The sequence below is a fragment of the Cyprinodon tularosa genome, unplaced genomic scaffold (assembly GCF_016077235.1).
Source record: "Cyprinodon tularosa strain WSP-4 unplaced genomic scaffold, ASM1607723v1 ctg408, whole genome shotgun sequence".
NCBI lineage: Eukaryota > Metazoa > Chordata > Actinopteri > Cyprinodontiformes > Cyprinodontidae > Cyprinodon > Cyprinodon tularosa.
Window position 1 is genome coordinate 507,974 of NW_024039128.1, and position 20,769 is coordinate 528,742.

The 20,769-nt window shown below is 41.8% G+C and overlaps 1 protein-coding gene across 1 annotated transcript; it reads left to right on the forward strand.

The window, feature by feature from the left end:
• The first annotated feature begins 540 nt into the window (after nucleotides 1–540).
• coq10b (coenzyme Q10B) lies at nucleotides 541–19,970 on the forward strand. The gene is made up of 5 exons (XM_038298470.1): nucleotides 541–818; nucleotides 12,020–12,178; nucleotides 15,270–15,462; nucleotides 19,487–19,588; nucleotides 19,716–19,970. The coding sequence occupies exons 1-5, from the start codon at nucleotides 556–558 to the stop codon at nucleotides 19,881–19,883; spliced, it is 885 nt and encodes a 294-aa protein (XP_038154398.1). The 5' UTR covers nucleotides 541–555; the 3' UTR covers nucleotides 19,884–19,970.
• Nucleotides 19,971–20,769: the final 799 nt, after the last annotated feature.

A 20,769-nucleotide genomic window follows, 5' to 3' on the forward strand; every position in this document is an offset into this window, starting at 1 on the left:
CAGAATTCTGACCTTTTTTCTCAGAATTCTGACTGAATTCTGACAATAAAAGAAGTCAGACTTCTGAGATTAAAGTCAGAATTCCGAGAAAAAAGTCAGAATTCTGAGATTAAAGTCAGAATTCCGAGAAAAAAGTCAGAATTCTGAGATTAAAGTCAGAATTCTGAGAAAAGTCAGAATTCTGACTTTTTTCCCATACTAAACTGAAATAAAATTTAAAAATCTGTTCATTTTTATTTTTTTTTCAGTGGCCCTAAGATAGATAGATAACAGAGCAAAAGATCAAAAAGTCACAGCAGGACTTTCTGATGAAAGGATCCAGAGCCCATCCACCTTGACATGGCAGCCATAGAACCAGGACTAAAGCGTCAGTCATCTACAGGGCAGATGTGGCGGCGGGAGGAGTTTTTCAGGTTTTAAGTAGGCCACCAAAGTTTCGTGTGTGCGTGTTTTTCTGAAAACACGGAGCCTGCGTGCGTACACACTGAAACCGGAGCCAGCATCTCGTGACTGTCGTGCACGCACACGCGCACCCACAAACGTCAGTACCCTCGTATGACGATTTGTTTGTCTGACCAATCACAAAGCTCAGCGGATGCGGGCTGGCCAATGGCATCGGTGAAGGGAGGTGACGTGAACGTGGCTAGCATACCACCGCTGTACGCCTGTGAACTTGTAGCAGGAGGCGAAACAAGAAGAAGAAAGCGTCAAAGAAAGAAGATGGCGAGAGGCGGCCGCTGCTTACGGAGAGTAGCGGAATACCTGAAGCAGCTACCGAGCACAGCGAGCCGGGAAATCCAGACCAAGAGCAATGTCAGGTAAAAGAGGCGGACAGTTTTACTGTCGACTGAACCCGGTGGGTGTCGGGGGGAGAATCCGCCGAGGCTCCGGCAGACGGACGGTAACCGGAGCCTTAGCGAACTTAATCCGTTAACGTTAGGGGTCAGGAAGCTCGGTTTACCGGCAGCTAAACGTGCAGAGGTTTAGGCACTAACGCCATTTTTGGTGTTAGATGTTAGCTGGATGTTTCTGATAAGAACAACTTCGCTTTTTTCCCACCAAAGTCTGAAACGTCAGGGGCGTAGCTGGGGGGTAAAGCCGATTTGGGGCCGGGGTCTGCTAACGTTCATTCCAACCACTGGTGGAAACCACCGTCAGCTAGGGTTAGCCAAACGGATCCGGTGTGAATTAAACTTGGATGAGCTGAAACCTGTGGAGAAAATGTTACTTTGCTGCTGGTGAAACTGAAATCCAGGAAAAAGGGACTGACATGTTGAATTCCTTTATTTTAGTCTGTTGATAAGATTAAAATTGAATAAAGTAGTCAGATTACTTTTTAATGTCACACTGTGCTAGAGTGAGATTTTAATGAGAATCTGAATAATAAAATACCACTGGCTTTTAAGTTTCATATTCATATAATGTTCCCTAGAATATATCCCTATGAGATGACGTCACAACTTTAAATAAAATGATTATAAACAAGCATTGCAGCTTATGCTTGTTGGTTTCTATGAAAGAAATGCTCTTTGATGTCAGGTTGAACGTTTGGCTTTTTGTGCAGAAAATGTTCTTTATGATAGAAGTATCGAAGGCTGTCAGAGACGTGAAGGGGCTGTAGGAAAAGGAAGCAGTATTTAAAAAAAGTCGACTTGTCATTTATGAATCTTACCAGGGAGAAAGTGAGACTTTCAGCAGATAACAGGAAGGCTAAGGGTTTAACAACATGGTGCTGAATGATCCTTCTGAGCTTTTAACATCAAATATAAAGTCATAGGGAAGTCATATTTAAATGTCAAATCATTCTGGCCTAAATATGTATATAAATGTACTCGTTATCAGACTATATTGTCCCAAACTTGAGAAAGTTACTGTTTTAAAAAAAAAATCCTGTCTTAAAATCTGGTTTTTTTTCATTAACTTCTGCAGGCCAGTTAGTTCTACCTCAGCCTGAACACCTAAATTCGGTCATTTATCAATCAATTTTTTCGGTCATACGCAGCTAATATATGCAACGGTTGAAATCAGAATCCTCCCCTTTCCCATTGAGTTCCGTCCCAGTGTTCACGGGGATGGACGTCTGTGTCTTCGGCAGGCGTAGAGCTTGTTATTGGTATTTATTAAATTGAAAAAGCTAAGTAGAGACTCTGATTATAATTTATCATTTCGAATAACTACAGAAAAAAGGATCATTTGTCTTTCCAAAGAGCTTTTAAAACTTTTAAACTCTGTCTACCTGTTGAATCCCCGAATCTCCCATAGAAACTGTTCAGATGTTTTATTTTAATCAAATATTATAACAAACAAAGATGGCTGTTGAGCTAAAGTTGAGCATTTCTTCTGTGGATCACCTGCAGGAGTTCAGCTGTGGGAGGTCAGAACAAAGTGTCAGCCGGATCATGTTCCAGGTACTGGGGAACTGCTGAAGGTCAGCATTAGGAACAGCAGGTCCCTGCTGCACATCGTGACTAGGGGTGTGCAAAATAATCGTCATGATGATGCATCGTGATTCTAATTTTCGTGATCTACTGCATCGATTCTTGACGCCAAGTATCGATTATTAATTTAAAAAAAATTATAAATAAAATTGCATGAATGGTTAACGAACATCAGCCAAAAACAAGTGTAGTACAACTTCCAGTCCAGTAGATGTCACTGCGGATGTGTTGACTCACGCTGCCTTGTGTCACAAGCATTTCCGGCCCCGGGTTACTGCGCCGAGTCATTCAAAAACAAAACATGGAGGAGAAAATATTAAAAATGCATCGCAATAATTCAAGTATCGTGATGCATCGTGATAGAATCGCATCGTGGCCTGTGAATCGGGATTCAAATCGAATCGTGACATCTTTGGCAATACCCACCCCTAATCGTGACCAACAGGCCCTTTTATCTGCTGATGAAATCATATTATAGCTTTCCATAAAATTACAATTGGATAGGTCTGTTTATTATTATGTAAAAGGTATGTGTGGTATACAGCTGTGTCGGGTTGTAATGTCACAGATTATGTTCTTAGTGCTTAAAGCCTTGAGGAAAGGAGGTTGTTGTGGTTTTGAATTGGTGTGGTTTTGGCTTTTGTAATGTTTGTAGACCTGTGGTCACTTTTTTGGTGTCACAGGGATGAGGTCAGGTTTAGCCTGTCTGGTCATTTAGGCGATGTGTCCGCATGGATCTGGTGTTCTGGGAGACCTAAACAAAAAACATAACCAAATGTGTTTTAAACTTGGACCCAGAGTAGAAACATTTCAGGAAGACAGTTTTATGTTTGTCTTCTTTTCTGGAACAATGACGGCATATCTCCATCTCTGCCTCTGTAGCGACTGAGGGGGGGGGGGGGGGGGGGGGATGGGTGGCGGCATGCCACTTCTTAAAAGAAATCTTAAAAAATCATCCCCTTCTTAAATGACCACCCTCCCCACCCCCATACCGTCCCCTGTGACATTTTATCACTGAATGAGTAAAATGTCTACTATGTATTAACAATAATGGCAATAATATTGCCCTTTCAACATTTGCAAAATTTTTTATATATTTAATTTTATTATTTCATATAAGACCTGGATAAACATCCTGTTTTTTTTTATTTTTATTAATAAAACAGTTTAAGTGTTCAACAAAATAAATGGAGTGCAAAGTTCTATCCTGGTTTTTCTGAAAAATTATCCGATCCGTGACTTAAAACCGCGATACAATCCGAACCGTGACTTTTTGATCCTTTACACCATTAGTGTTTACACCTTTTGTTAAAGTTTTTTATCAATCATTGCTGTTTTCCCCATTTTGATCAACCCCATTGGTCCCTGTCCCTTCGTTCAGCGATGCGTTTATTGGATCGTGCCACAATAATAGGGCTCAGAAACATCTGCTGCCGGACTATGTGGAGCAGGAACCACTTGTTGGATCGAGCCAATAAAAGCAGCAGGAACATCCCTCAGCAGCGGCCAATCACAGAAGCCCTGTCGGCTGCTGCTGTGATGGTAACAGGAGCCATTATAGGTACGAGGTCATAGCTGGAGTATAGGTTACAGCGAGCGAATAAAAGAGTCCCCATGATGCCGTCAGGAGGGATCTGGGTCAAACCTTTTCACCTAATCCAGTGGATCCGCTTGTGATTATCAGATGAGTCACTTTTTAATTAAAGTCTCCAAACGTTTAATAATTTCTATGAAGTTTCTCTCTAGTTTTATTGATTTAATCAAATCATCTGCATTTATTTATGGCCGTCTTGTAGAAGAAACAGTTTAAACATGGGAATGACTCCACTTCAGCACATCATATGGCCCGCTGTGTTCCACCTCCGCAGGAGAAGTTTGAATCCTCTGTCCAACTTCAGGGTGAGGAGAGTTGTAATTCCTCAAAGTGAACCTCAGACTCGGAGTGTGTACAGAAGGTCTGAAACCCCTTCAGGTATTTTTAGCACTGGAGTGAATCTATAACAGTTCCTCAATCTGTCTGCAGAAGATTATGCAGTGAAATCAATCTTCCTTTATTCAGATAATCAGTATTGGACAAACCACAGTTGATTTCAAACAGGCTAATCATTTAATCCCATGATTACCCAAGCAGGACACCTTTAAACAGATTGAAAGCTCTGATGATTTAAAGTGCCTTTGATCATCATGCAGAGCAGCTGGGTTAATTATTGATCACCTATCACTTCACAGAAGAAAGATGGAGGAAAAAATCCTAAAGGTTAAACTAGATGTGTTTTTATTGACATTTTAATGAGCATTTCAAGGTATCACTTTAGAAGAGGTTGATATAAACGGAAAAATCTGAATCATCTGACTACATTTTTAACACTCCTTTGAGGTTGATTTTGACTTTTTCAAAAAGAAGGAATGCATTTAAAGCATCTGTAAAAACAAAGAACCTGTACAATAAAGCTAAAAACACATTAAAATTATTATTAGGGCTGCAACTAATGATTATTTTACAAATAAATTAATCTGTTGATTATTTTTTCGATTAATAATCAGATAGCCAAAGTTCCCTTAAAGAATTTTTATGAAATGAAACCAGGTGAAACTAAAACTTTTCCACTTGAGGAGTTCTGGATAGGGCTGATTAGATTTTTTATTTTATTTTTTAATCTTAAAAGCAAAATGTTTATCCATTTTTTTTTTTTTTTTTTTTTTACAATTTTGATATAATTCCTGCTCTGAGTGGGTCGCTCTGTCAGCTAAAGGCATATTTTACAGTCTCTATACTCCAGTTAACAATTAATCGATCACTGAATTAGTTGATAATTATTTCAAGAATCAATTAATCATGATTAATCTGTTTGTTTTAGCTCTAATTATCAGTTTCAGTACTGGGAATGGGGGTGAATCCAGACTTTGGGAGCAGAATATTTGTTGAATAATTTCTGACTATAGATCAACTAATGCGGGTTCTTAAAAGTCGATACTGATAATTTTGAATGCCGATATTTGCTGCCGATTTCTTTTCTTTTTTTAAGCTTATTTTGCTTTATCTTCCTCCTTTTATGTGATTAAAATGACCCAACACATTAGCAAAGGAAAACAAATGGAGGAAGCAGCAATACATGCTCTCCATGTGACCTGGAGACATGGCTGCACTGACGGGTTGGAGGCATGCAGATCGGCTGATACACGGAAAAAAACAACTCAGATTAAGGTTGGCTGATATGTCAACCGATATTCGTCAGTGCAACAAATGGACGACGTATCGGTGGAGGTGACTTTGTGTGCAGAGACGAGTACACCTTCAGAGTGCATCGTCTGCTCCGCGCTAATATTGTTAACCACCTGCACACACTGATAAACTCAATAAAGTAAAAATGCTTGTTTTCTTGTCAAAAGTTAGTTTAATCCAGTTTCCTGGATTACCTGGAAAACCTGCCTCTCTCTGGTTCGGCTGTTTTACAATAAAAAATAAAATAAACAGCTAGTCTGTAGTTTGGATCGGTTCTTTCTTTCTGTCTTAAGCTTAAGTAGATAAATCTGCGCGGTGGAACGGGAACAAAGCTGCAGCTGGAAGGAGCTTGTGTGTACCATGGAAAAGCATTTTTATTTTTTTGTGGGCTGCCTCTGAACCTGTAGGTCCAAAAAAGAAACAAAAATCATTGTTTTTAAAAACAAAACAAAAAAGTAGAAGGGCGGTGTCTATCCTCAGTGTTCGATGGATTTGTCCGATCTTCCAACCTTACTCAGATATCGCCTGCCTGACGTATCTGTCCATATAGCTGACATGATCAAGTCTACACACCCTGGCTGGTTCCAACACATTCATTAACGCCTCTGTCCGTTACTGACCTGGGGTCTGCGCTAGCTTCCTACCTCTACTTCCGGTCTGTTGCGGCCAAAAGTAACCTAAACACATGATGGCGTTAGGCTTTGCTTAATTTGCACAAAGGCTGCAGTGACCTTTATTTTATTGTTCTTGAAAGTTGGCAGACAGGAAATGGGACTAGAGAGAGGGCCAAGGTCAACAGGGAGATGTAGGTCCCAGATCTGCTCGGGTCCTGCTTTATGCCAGTGATGTTATGCCACATGATTGGCTGAACGTTGCCACAGGACATAAAACATTGTGGTTGCCCAGACAATGGTAATAACGCAGCATCAGTGTGCCGAGTCGGGAGCATCGGTAGAGTTAGCGTGTCTAATGACCGATAAACTTTTACCTGATTGATAACAAAGCTGAAAATATCTGTTTATGGTGAACAAAGTAACTGCACGACCACGGTAGCGCTGTGGTTCCTGTGCTCAGAAGCTAACCGGTAGCACGATCCGTACCATCAGCTCATTTGCGCCTGCGCGAACAGAATAACTTCCGGGTCGCCAAAAAATAATGTAATTACGGTACTGAAAAAACTTTATTTATATCCTTAAATAATTAAAGAATACTAAACTACATCGTAAAGACAATATTGAAGACTTTTCTGGAAGAAATGGATGCTTTTTAAATTCAATCCATTGTATTGCTTGACGTCATCATCAGACAGTGGCGGCCGGCCCATAGGTGGCGCTGGGGCACCGCCCTCCCTGATAAGAAGAGAGAAACGTAAAATATATTTTTAGAAATTAAATCATAAATGTCAGTTTTACTCTCTAGACTGTGTACCTATAAGCAAAACAAATTATATAAACTACATTTCCCTATCTACTGTCATTAATTTGTGGATTTCCACAGACAGACTCCTACCGTCTCTGTTCTGGGGGCTGTGATCAGACTGACCCACATTTGCAGAGAATCTGTCAATCATGTACTTTTGCTAGGTGAATTTAATGGCCAATCAGCGTCTCGGAACTATATGGTCTTGGGGCGCTGAAAATACTGCGCTTTAACAGGCTTCTGAACCCAAGCGCAGGTGCAGACAATGAGAGGGACGATGGCGAACGTAACAAGGAAGATGCAGCTTCCACCAAATTCGGTGAGATCCTTATTTATCTACCCGTTTGCCGGAAGAACATCCCTGTTGTAGGATATGAACATTTCATGTCATGGTTATTGTGACTGTGACGAATCCACCTCCTCGCTTAAAAAAACCTCTCTAACTTTGCGCGCCACACACACGTTCCTGTTGTACTGTGTTTGTGAGGACCAATACGCTCGTGCTGAGCCCAGTAGCTCTATTAACTTAAAACACACAAGCTGTTCCTGATTACCTGCTGGCATATTGAGGGTGCACACTTAATATTTCAGTGGGGTTAGCCGTGTGTGTGTGTGTGGGTGGGTGTGGGGGGTGTGGGTGTGTGGGTTTGTGTACGTGTTTATGCTATGGGGACTTGTCATCTTCAGTCTGGCTGCATCTTTGCTGGGTTCAAACCCAGTTTGGTGTAATTGAATAAGTCAACGAATCTGTGTAAAAGAATTAAGTTGTAAAAATTATTTGTTTTTGTAAATTAATTGTTTGTGGAGGTAATATATGGACAAAACTGATTAATGAGAAGAAATCAGAAATAAGAGAGCCTGAGGTGAGGGGCTTAAACTATTTAATGAGGGCTGTGGGAAGAAAAGCGGCAATTTTTGTTTTCTGTTTCTTTGTTACATTGCTGGTAACTGGAGGGAGGCTGAGGCCCAGAGTATCTTGTACATGTTTAGTTTCTTTTGCACCCTGTTTTGATTTTTTGAGCTCAATAAATCAGCAACACCGGTAACCCGACTGAGCCTGGATTATTGGAGGCCAAAGAACCCCGTCACAGTGACCCAAATCATCACTGTTATTATATAGTAAATTAAATCATTACTGTTAAATTGTATGTATTGTCCAATTGTTTAATCGAATTCTTATTCCGGATTAGTTGGAGACATACACTAGGCTATATCAGCCCCACCAAAAATATTTTTCACCAGCCGCCACTGTCATCAGACATGCTAAGAGCAGTCTGTGAATATATTATGAAAAACTGCAGGTCACGAAAGGTAGCAAATGAATCCATTGTGGGATCAGTACTGCTGGAGTGCATAGTTAAGTACAGAGTAAATCAAATATTTAAAAAAATGTAAATATATACGCTGTGTGACGTATATTTGCGCATGCTCAGAGCAGTCAAAGTAACTATCACAGGCGATTGAACTTTTTTATGTATTTCTGTTTTTTTATTTTTAGAAAATGCAATATATAAAATACAAAGATATACAAAAAGAAACCCATGCCTCTAAAAATACAAAATAATTAAAAAGTAAGAAAAAGGAAATATTGCCACCGGAAGTTATTCTGTTCGCGCACGCGCAAATGAGCTGATGGTACGGATCGGGTAATGACAAGGTTAGCCTATTTTAGCTCAGTCAGTTAGCCATAGTAAGCTACACTACTTTTAACTTTGTGTCAATAACAACTGTTTGTGTCTACAACAAGAATATCTGTTTTCTTTGTCTAAAATCGTTTTTTTAAGATGCTCTATTTGGCCTCCTCTGCCCTCAAATCTTAATAAACAGAATAAAAATAAGCTGAGACTTTTTGTGTCTCCTTGTTAAATAGCAGAGCTCAGTCTGACTTAGAAGGCAGTGTTTTCTTTCCAGACGGACAATGATTTTCCATTTTCTAGGTCTGGTACCTAGCCGGACTCGAATCTGTGACCGTCGCATCAGTGAGCAGCCTCCCTACATGATTTGCTCTGCACCACTGCTGCGCCTCGTAACACATCTGCTCCACCGCTGCACCTTTCACATTTTCTATTTAGTTTTTAAATCGGTTTAGTTAAAAAGTTGGTAAAAGGTTCTTTTAGCAGTTAGCATGCTGGATCAAAGAGGCTGGAAGTCATTCTTTCCAGTATAAATTAGTTGTAATCCAACTGATGCAGAAATATCCAAATGATTTTGAAGCTCTGGCCTCTAGGGAAAGCAGCTCTAAGTGGATGGAAATGTTTGGCCGCTGTGTCACGTATGCCTCATAAAGCTGACTATAAAGCGCGGCTCCTTGGCCTCATTTCTACGTGGGACTGCCTGAATGTTAAACACTTAAACCAGACAAGGGCAGCCATGAAAGCCGGGTGCAGCTTTATTTTTACTCTCAGCAGTATGGAAAACCTCACAGCCTGATAACCTGGAGGGAACATACAAGGTTTCTGGTGTTAGCACAAAAAGTTCTAATGTGTTCAAAACAAGCAACTGTAATTACTGGACTTATGATGATGTCTGTGACTTTTCTACTGTTTGTCTCTGAGAACATTCAGCCGAGAGAAACGGCTAAAGCAGATTTATTTAATAAAACAGCAACTAATTAAAAAAAGGGACTTAAAAAACAGTTTTATGACTGTTAGAGCTCTTAATCATCGCTGCTTATTTAGTGTAAAATAAGATCAGTCGTGTTTATAGCTGGTAGTTTTACTTAGTGTTGACAGAAAGACAAAAAAGTTCATGAAGTGCAGATATTTTTACCTCAGGTCATCAAACTAAGAATCTCAAAAATTAAATTAGATTTCAGCACGCCTAATTATTCCAACTGCTTATATATTTGTCAGTCATTGGTTTCTTATGTAATAGACTAAAGCAGCTTAGTGATCAGCAGCCTGTCAGTGCAGAACACAAACATCAGCGAATAGTCCAGGTCAGTGGGACGCTCCTTCCTGCGATGCATCCACTTCCTGTTAACGCTTTATTGTGAAGACATTCCAGCCTCTGGAGCCACAGCTCCTTCTGATTTATTTTTTAAACTCTTTAAGCTTCACTATCTGGCATTAAGTGGGTCTTCACACAGCTGCTGGGGCGTTGCTGGCTCTGGGACCCGCATGGAGTCATTATATCTGCTGCGTCATCAACGGCGTTTTATTTAGGAGCACCGGCCTCTTTACGCATCATAAAATACCGTTAATCTGCTTTAACTCTGTCACACAAAGTTCCCCTTTTCTCTTCATTAACATGTGGTCAGAAAACAAATGTCAGAGAAGAAAAAATATTTTTTTTATGTGATAATATACTTATATAGACATTTTTTACAGAGACAGCCTGTAGCTGCTGCTTTGTTTTCCTAACGGCTCTTTGTAGCGTCAGCATAAAGGGAAACATCTAATCAGGAAGTGTCCAGGATGTTTGGGGTCTACAAAGGAACTGCACTTTTAGGAGTTTTGGCTCAGAAAAAGCATCAAGTCGGATGCTTTGTGGTCAGAAAAATATCTGAACAACCTAACTGATTGTTTCTCTAAGCATTAAAAAGAGAAGCACCTTTCTTTCAGTCAGCTGAGTGGCAGTGCTCAGCAGTAGCTGCCTGAGATGTTTCTTGGAAACTTTGAAACCTTCAGTTTCTCTTCCAACGTAATAAAGATCATTAATGGTTAATTGGACAAAAAAAAAACATGCTACCATAGGAAACCAATCATGGCACAGCAGTGTGATCCAGTCTTTGGTTGATTGGTTGGCTCATCTCGGATCTAGTTAATGGTGTTTGGGGAGAGATGGGTTTACTTTTTCGTTAACTGGAGTTTAGAGACTCTAAAACGTGCCTTTAGCTGACAGAGCTGTAATTAGGGCTGCAAATAAAGATTATTTTGCAAATCGATGTATCTGGTGATAATTTTTCCGATTAATCGATTAATAATCAGATAGCAAAAGGTTTCTTAAAGAAGACTAGCTAAACCAAAAATTTTTCCACCCGAGTAGTTCTGGATAGAGCATACTGACAGACGAAAAAGATTATCTTAAATGCAAAATGTTTACATAATTTCTTTTTTTTTAATGTTGGTATAATTGCTACTCAAGGTTGGTTGCTCAGCTAAAGGCTTGTTTTAGAGGCTCTACACTCCAATTGACGATTAATCGATTACTAAATTAGTTGACGATTATTTCAATAATCGATTAATCACGATTAATTCTAAAAATTGTTTCAGCCCCAGCTGTAATTATAAGAAAAATGTAAAAATATATGTAAACTTTTTGCATTTAAGATAAAAAACAAACAAAAAAGAACCCTTTTCATTCTGTCAATGTCCTCTATCCAGGACTCCTCAAGTGGAAACGTTTTAGTTTCACCTGGTTAATAATTCAGTAAAGTCTTCTCTGAGGAACCTTTGGCTATCTGCTTGTTGATTGAATAAATAATCAACAGATTAATCGATTTGCAAAATAATCATTGCTTTCAGCCTTACTTCACTGATCTTGGAGCGTTTTCTGATTTAGGGGCCTTAACAGCAGCTGTCAGCACATCTAGATGATGAACATCGATAATCAGTGTTAGAATGTGGTCGTTATTTCAGAAAAGCTCCTTCTTTGTTCACTTTGTGTATTGAAAGGATTCTTTGTTGAAGTTTGAAATGATATGACATGTTTTCACAGTCAACAAATCTAAAGTTTAAGGTTTTCTGACTGTTTATTCTTCAGCCAGGATAACGGAGAATCTAAAAGCAGGAGGCTGTGTAATCAGTGATGTTTCTCTGTATCTCTGGTTGTGTAACGGGGGAATTTGGGATGGAATGAAAGTTTTGTTTACTGCTTGTTTCTGCTGACAGCCATTGATTTATCGGAGGTTGCGTCGGGGGCAAATCGAACAAACTGAAAGTGTGACTTTGTCTCCGAGACTCACCTTCTGCCCTCCATGTCTTTATGTGCCCTTTAGATACCTGTCATCCTGTGGGATCCTGATGACGCGTGCGCCTCCTCTGCTGGGCGCAGCAGCCATGCCAGGCCGGGCCGTCGTCCTGCCGGCGCGCAGCTTCTTCAACCTCACAGACTCCTTGTCCAAGAGGAAGGAGTACTCAGAGAGACGCATCATCGGGTACGTTGGCTCTGACTCCATCTGCTGTTTTCTGGTGGAGGTTTTTCAGTCTGTCGGCTTCAGGCAGCATTAGGTGGTACCTTGAATGTTGACGGGAGCCCAGATTTGTTTCTCTTATTTTGAATTATTCAACCATTAAAGCTGTTATCATCAGCCCTTCATCAGAGCAGTTAGAATTACTCGGTTTATTTAGATGATATTCATGTAAAGTAATGGGACCTGTTGGTTCCACTAAGGCTGAATTACATTCCAGCCGTTAGCACATTGATTCTAGATGAACTACACCTCATTTCTGCTGTTTCTCTCCAAACATTAAGTGGTTCAAAAAAGAGAAACCTTTGAGCAGCTAATTTTAGATGGCACGCCCGAGGAGCCGCTGCTGCTGGAGGCCAGGCCAGGTTGATTACAGGAAAGAGAAGAGAATCGGAGGAATTTCTGCTGCACATTACTATATTTGGAAACTAGTTGCTTTTCTGTGTAGAGAAGCAACTCCGTCGTTAAAGAATGCGCTGCGCCGCTTGTTTCTGACAGAGGGGGTGGGGGTGGGGGTGGAGGCCTCTGCGTGAGCTGGAGGAATTTCCAAAGGAAGCATCAGAATCACCTTTTACCCAGAAAGTGTTTATGGTTTGTTTAAGGAGAGTTCCTCTAAATCCACTCGGCCTCCTGCTGGATTCACAGAAAGAGGAACATTTGTCCTCAGAGTTAAAGTGTTTCCACAGAACGCAGAAACCTTCCAGTCCGCCCGCCGGCCGTCCTAACTCTGTCTGTGCATAAAGGAACAGCAGCCTGTTGAAGATCCTCTGTCATGCTTTGGAAGGAACGGTGGCTCATAGGGGCCAAGTCAGGTTCAAGAAACGGGAAACGAGTTTCTTCCAGGCAAGTGAAGAAGCTGGAAGAAAAGTTTTTTTCCCCTTCCGGAAGAAAGTGGAAGAAAGTCCTGATAATAGATCATGTTTTGGAGATCTGGGAACGTTCCAAGGAAAAGTCAACTCTCTATATCCACCAGGCTGCACGAGGAGCCATCTTTATGAGAATAAAAACAGTGATTAAGAATTCATAACTAATCAGGGAATTAAATATTTAATACAGAAGTGATCATTTACTAATAGCTTTTAAATGGTAGGAAAACGTTTTCTTGTATGCTCAGATTACAGCTGCTGGCTTTTTTTCTGCTGTTCATGCCCCCAAACCCAGCTCTTTTATTTTTTATTCTTTATTTATTTTTATTGTCATTTTTATTATCGTTCCACTGTCACAAGTACAGAGCAACGATATGAACTCTCTGCATTGAACCCATCCCCTTTGGGAGCAGTGGGCTGCCATGGTGCGGCGCCCAGGGAGCAGTGTGAGGTTAAGGGTCTCGCTCAGAGACCCAGAGTGGCAGTGGGGATTGAACTCAGAACCTCTGGATTCAAAGCTCTATGCCCTAACTACTAGCAAATATGGAAGATTCCTGGATAAAAAAAACACATTCCGGAAGAAACTTCCAACCCTGTTGGGAAATAAATGAAAAAATGAGTCAAGCCTGTTTCCCACTAAAAAATTGTGCAGTAATGCTTATGTTTACATTTGATCACCATGCTTACATTTTATCACTGCTACACTTTAAGAAACGGAATTGTCTTGAGAGCTGTACCGAACGAAATTTCATTTTGTATACACTCTGTGTTTACAAAACGACAGTTTGTCTAAGTCTAAAAAAAAGAAAAAGTTTTCAAATGTGGGTCGACCGGCTAGAAATCAGCATTTCTCTCCCTTCCCATTAGGGGAAAAAAAGCTGGTCTAACCCCTCGCTGGCCGCTGCGTGTCCATTTACGCCATCACGCTGGGTTAGCGTTGATGATGTCACCAGTGCGACAGAAATCAGGAAAGTAAACGATGGAGAGTGTCGCTACCCGATCCGTAACATCATTTACGCAACCAGATATGCATGCAGGTGTCCATAAATGTCTTATTATGGTTCTAGAATTACTTATTTATATCTTTAACTGTATAGAATGCTAATACACATCTTTAAAAATGTTTTATGACTTCTCTGAATCAATTTTTTTTTTTTTGAGTTTTTTCGACAGTAGGCTGACAGGAAACAGGTTATGTGAGAGGGAGAGAGACATGTGGCAAAGGAGGTCGGATTTTAACCGCCGTCTGCCGCGTCGAGGACCAAGGCCTCCATAAATGACTTGGACAGATTTATTTTTGTCATTTTCTTTACACATTGTAAACAAAATGAACTTTTATGAAGAACAGCTCTAGACAATTTCATGTTTTTTAAAGTACAGCCTTGAAAAAAATACATAAAAACAGTAATATAAACATATGACTGTATATTTACAGTTTTTTTCCTTTTTTTATTAATAAAATATAATAAAATACAATAAAATAACCCATTTTACATAACATTCAGCAGTCTAATGGCGGTGAGGAAGAAGCTGTTGTTGAATCTGCTTGACCTGCATTGAATGCTGTGAAGCCTCTTCCCAGAGGGCAGCAGGGACAACTGTCCATGGTGGGGGGGTCATTGATGATGTCACGGGACACGCAGCGCTGGGATGAAATAACCACTGCTCCACCAAAGCTCACGCAGAGCCGAGGCGATTCTAACGTGGCTCGCTGAGTCGTTTGACCCGCGTAGACACGCATCCATGAGCTGCTCCCACTGCCACTAAAAGCAGATTGTTCCCGGGTTTAAACATGTCACTGGGAAACGGGTATTATAGATCAGCAGGAGGCCTGGGGGGGATGGGTGGAGGGCGGCAGCTGAAACGTAAACGAGGAGCTGTCAGCTTTCCGTCCTTCACAGGTTGAACTCTCAGAATAAATGGCAGGAAAACTAAGTGAAGCACTCAGTGTTCCTCTCAGAGGCCGTAATCACTAAACATGCAGGTATAAATAGACACACAGCAGGTGACAGCTGGACATTGTCTGACCCCCATTCTGCACGTCCTAGCTCTACGTCAGAGCTCTGTAACAGAATCTGCCTCCCTGCTCCTCTTACCTCATTCAGAGGTGTGGCTCATGAGTTTACACAGACCCGTTCAGTTTGCCGTTGCGTCACCCAGGCATTGACCCCCCTCCCCTCTCTGTTGTCCAGGTATTCCATGCAGGAGATCTATGACGTGGTGGCCCAGGTGGAAAACTACCGCCACTTCGTTCCCTGGTGTAAGAAGTCAGACGTGGTGTTCCGGCGTTCTGGTTTCTGCAAGGCCAAGCTAACCGTGGGCTTCCCCCCCGTGGTGGAGAACTACACCTCCCTGGTCACAACAGTACGACCCCACCTGGTCAAGGTAAGACCAATAATCAGGGCCTAGTTAAAGGGTTTACACCCTTTGCACCTTTGGTTTTGTCTCAGTTAATAATTGTGCAGAAATGTGAGGTCAAAGAAATATGAGGCTGTTTTTTTTAATCAGTAGATACAAAATGAAGCTGAAAGGTGTGGCTGGCATTTTTATTTCACCTCATTCCCTCTGGGATCCCTGAAGGGAAGCAGGTTTCTGCAGGAATCTTTAGTTATTAATGAAAAGTGTCTGATATACCTTAAATGTTGCTGTTCTTAGAATAGAAGGCATCATGGCGGCTTTAGGGGGGATTTTGGGGGCTAATCAGATAAAATCCACCAAGATTTGGCCGTTTCTCAATTCACAAGAGCACGAGTATGAGCTTGTGTTCTCGCCAAGCCTGTTCTTGAGAAGAACACAGGAAAGTCTGGACTCTGGGAGAACGGGAGCACGCAGAATAAATCTGGGTCAATTGAAACAGAAGCGTACTGATGACATCACCGCACACTATGCTAGTCTGGAGCTGCATTTCACCTCCTGTTATTAATAGAATATAGATATAAATCATTAGTTTTTTTGCATTTAGTGGAGGAATAATGATTAATACTGTCAAATAAACACAAATCAAATTAACGTTTTGTCAAATAAAACAAAAAAACCTCCATCAGAGCCAGCGATCCTTCCCACACAGCTATGCAGAGAGATCTGCAGACGGGCCAACGCTACGCTAGCCCTGGCCGCTGCAGACGGGCCAACGCTAGCCCTGGCTGTGGTTAGACTCTGAGCTCTGCTGGTTGCCGCGGTCCTCTCAAGATTATAACTTTTTTTTTTAATTGAAATGATTTTATTGAACAGAAACAGGAAAGAGAACTTTTACCTTAATCCTCTGAGCTGTGTGAGCGCTAACCTAGCTGCTGCCGCAGTGCATGCTGGGACAGCTGTCAGTCTGAAGAACGGACAGGTCTGCTCTGATGCATGCTGGGTAAAGAGGGAGGGACCAGAACAACATCCGGGGACTTGTCCGTTCTCGGCCTGCTGTTCTTGTGAATAAGAACAGCACTAGGGCTGAGGCTGGTGACGTTTCACGAGGACACGAGAACGCACAAGAACACAGATTGAGAAACGGCCTTTAATTAGTAAACTTTAAACACAGTTATTGGAAGTTTTCCTTCATATTTAAAGAAAAAGCTCCTTTATCTCTTCGCTCTCTACTGAAGTTTGCTTGCAAAGAGAATCTAACCTTTCCACAGACTTGATTTCTCTGTCACCATGACTTTGCCATTTGAATATTTGCGAAACTTCAGCTTCCAGTAGCCTTTCTGAGGCTGGATTCTCCAGCTGGGCTAAGGCTCTGTTCTTGTTCTCACTGCTGAGGAAAGATCCAGTAGAGCCAGTTCTTCAGATAACCTGATGCAGCTGGTTATGAGGGGGAACGGCAGCGAGGAGCCATGTTATCAGTTAAAAAGGTGAACATTCCCCCTGTGGCGTCTCCAGAGAGGAAAGATAGAAAGAAAGAACCGGTTCCCATTCCTCAGACCACGTCTGGAGTTACTTTAAAGGCAGAGCCTCCCAATCAACGCAGGTGAACTCTGGGCTGAGTGGAGATGAATCGGCTAGGCTAAGCTGCTGCTAGTTTCCACTGAACTCCTGCTACTACCTGCACAATCAGGCCTCAGTAGGTGGTTTCCATGACAACCTAACACCAGAGATGACAAAAGTACTCACTTTCCGTACTTGAGTAAAAGTACAGATACTTATGTTAAAAATACTCTGGTAAAAGTGGAAGTACTGATTAAACTTCTTTACTCAAGTAAAAGTAACAAAGTACAGGCTTGTAAATTTACTTAAAGTATAAAAGTAAAAGTAGAAACCACTTTTTTCATGCCGTTGCCTACATTTTAAATGGATGTCTGCCAATAGGACTAGATCTCCGTTGTGTTCATTTTCAATCATCTCGTCGTCCATGCTACTATGCTAACGCCACCGCCACCAAGCTGCAATGATTTGCCGCCAATAGATACCGCCGAATCTGTCGATTCATCTTGTAGTGGTGCGTCAAATGCAACGTAGATTCCCATCCAATTAGAGTGAATTTGGTATTGATGACGTGAAAAATAATAACGGTAACTCCATTGAAATGATTCAAAACTAAAGTAACGAGCCAATTTTTTTAAATGTAAGGAGTAGAAAGTACAGATATTTGTGTAAAGATGTAAGGAGTAGAAGTAAAAAGTCGCCATAAAAATAAGTAGTAAAGTAAAGTAAAAATATCAGAAAAATCTACTTGAGTACAGTAACGAAGTATTTGTACTTCGTTACTTCCCATCTCTGCATAACACACACATGCTTTGGAGGTGCAGTGGTTCACACACATGACCCATGTATGGAGTCGACGCGGGCGACCAAGTTTCCAATCCAATCTGTGGTCCTTTGCTGCATGTCCCTCCCCCCATACCTTCTTTCCTGTCATCCCTGTTATCCAAAAAACAAAACAAAAAACCAAGCCACCAGTGCTGTAAAAAACTCCCAGTAAAGAAAAAAGACAAAATTTGATTTAGTAAAATAGGCTAAGGATCAACTTACACATACCTCCATTAAACTTCTCCCAGCAGCCAGTGCTTCCTGTCTATATCGCAGATTTACTAACCTTCAGGGTGGTACGTATGCAAGGGTTGTTTTTTTATTTCCTTAATAGAAGAAAAAATAAATGCATATTTTCTTTAGAAACTTTGCTCCCAGTCCTATTTTATTTAACTTCCTAAGAAATAGATTATTGTATATTATAATATATTGTCATGTACCCCCTGCAGTGCACCCGTGGACCACTAGGGGTACAGCTGCCCCCGGTTGGGAATCGCTGATCTACAGGCAGACCGATTCCCTCACCGGCCGACAGCTTTGGCCGATATTTCTGCTTGGATATGTTGACAGATTCATTACAGCATTTAGCAGCCGTGCCTTAAGATCCGCCAGGCTGCTACCAGTTAATGTTTGGTTTGAGTTGGTAGGAAAACATCTGCTTGTTTAAACTGGGACGTGCATAACATCTGTCATTGTTTTATTTTATCATTTAAATGGAGGAAGAGAAAAAATTTGGGTCCCGTATTAGGGATCAGACTGATGCCAAAATAATCATTACCAGCATTCCTATAGTCAGTACGCGTTTATCTTTTTCGTTTAGTATGAAAAATACACTTTAAAGTACCTGAGGGGGCGTGTAGCCCTTTAGTCATGTACAACAACAAAAATTTGAGGTCAGATCTGCACACGCTTCAAAAAACAATAAGTAAGTAATTAAATAGTTTTGTGCATGACTAAAGAGATATACACCCGTTGAGGTAGTTTAAAGTGTATTTTTAGTACAAAATGAAAGGGATAAACTGAAGTAGCATACGTGTATGCAGATCTGACGTCTTGCGCATGCATATTGACTGATAAACTCTATCAGTCTGTCTCTGATCTTTATTAGTTTTAATCCAATGAAAAATAATCCTCATTAGAATAAAAAAATTAGGAATTAAAGTCGACATCAACAGGAAGGGAACGCCGTAAAGGGATCTCCTGTATTTATAAATGTATGAACCTGGATGGGAATGAGATGAAGCAGGTGAGCCGTGTCGTACGGAGGTCAACCTTCCTCTCGGTTCCCGACCTTCCAAACAAAGCGGTGAATTTATTTAGCAGAAATGATGGATGGATGAAGCTGGATTAATGAGGCGTTCTGTGCAGACAGAGACCAAAACAAGAAAAGGAACCCTGGGTCAATTCAGGGACAAAAAGTCCAGTTTTACCAGATTAATAATATAATAAAGATCCAGACGGATGGAGTTTCTACGTTTAGACATGGATGATCTCAGCGGGGTGAAATAATCTGACTTCATATAAGTAAAGGACCTAATAACAGATAAATGATTGAAAGCTCTAAATCATCTCGTGGTCATGATGGTTGGATCAGCCTGACATGGAGGAAACCTTCAGGCCAGCGGGCGGAGTTAAACGTGTTCATGACCTGCGTGTGTCTGCTGCTCCTCAGGCGTCCTGCTCAGAGGGGAAGCTCTTCAACCACCTGGAGACGGTGTGGCGCTTCAGCCCCGGCCTCCCCGGCTACCCTCGGACCTGCACTGTGGATTTTGCCGTGAGTATCCTGCCGTGGCGTCGGCTCCGCTCACCGCTATTACGTCTGGGTGTTCCCCCCCCCCCCAAGTTTCAAAACGACGAGACGTCCGCCAACAAGCTAACGCCCCCTCCTTTCTCTCCTGCAGATCTCCTTTGAGTTCCGCTCCCTCCTCCACTCTCAGCTCGCCAACGTCTTCTTCGATGAGGTGGTCAAGCAGATGGTTTCAGCGTTCGAGCGCCGCGCCTCTACGATACACGGCGCCGAGACGCCCATCCCCCGGGAGCTGATGTTCCACGAGGTCCACCAGACGTAGCACCCAGCCCCGCTTCGCACACTAGCAAAACGCAACGCCAAAGAGACGGAGGACGGCCCCCGTGCGCCGACTGAGAACTGCAGTGCCTTTCCTACAACAGCGAACCCTTTTTCCACCTCAGATTTTAAACCTCGGTGCTAAACCCACGCAGGCCCCAGCCGCCGCCGCCGCTGCTGCGGAGCGGCACTGACATGATCACGAACTGTACGCCGTCACATCTGACAAAGAACCATGAAACCCAGCTGGAGCCAAAAAACAGAATGAACATTTTAGCCTTTTACTAAAACTTTCTACCGTTCATGAAGTGACCTTTTAGGAGCGTTTCCTGGTTCCAGCTGGTCAGGGGGGGCATCCCTCACTCGTCTTTGTCAAATCTGATTTTAAAGATGCCCATTTGGGCTCTGAGCGAAGCTTTCAGGGCATTTGGATCAAACTGAGGAGTTTGTTTTAGGAAAGTTGTAGCAGTTTTTATTTAGTTCCCTTTGAAGCATTTTCTAACCTCTGACTTTATTTATATCTAAACACAAAAGGCTGAAAGCAGAAGATTATAAAAAAAGCTAGAAATTCAAATAATATAGTAAGCTAACGTAGCGTAGGAGGAGAGGAGACGTGGCAGTTGGTACTGATGAAGGATCAGCTGAACGGTGTTCAGCCGGACCGCCATCCCGTTTAACCGCCGCAGTCCGACTGGATCCAGAACCGGATCCTTCTCTGGTAGAAGAGAGACTGCAGGCGGACGTACTGTACTGACGGCGCCACACGCCGCACCCGAACGGTTAATCTCTCCGTTTTCATCATCATCATCATCAATGTTGGGAGGCGTGGCTTGTTTCTGCTGAAGACAAATTCAACAGAGAAGCATGGCGGCGATTCGTGGAGAACTTCC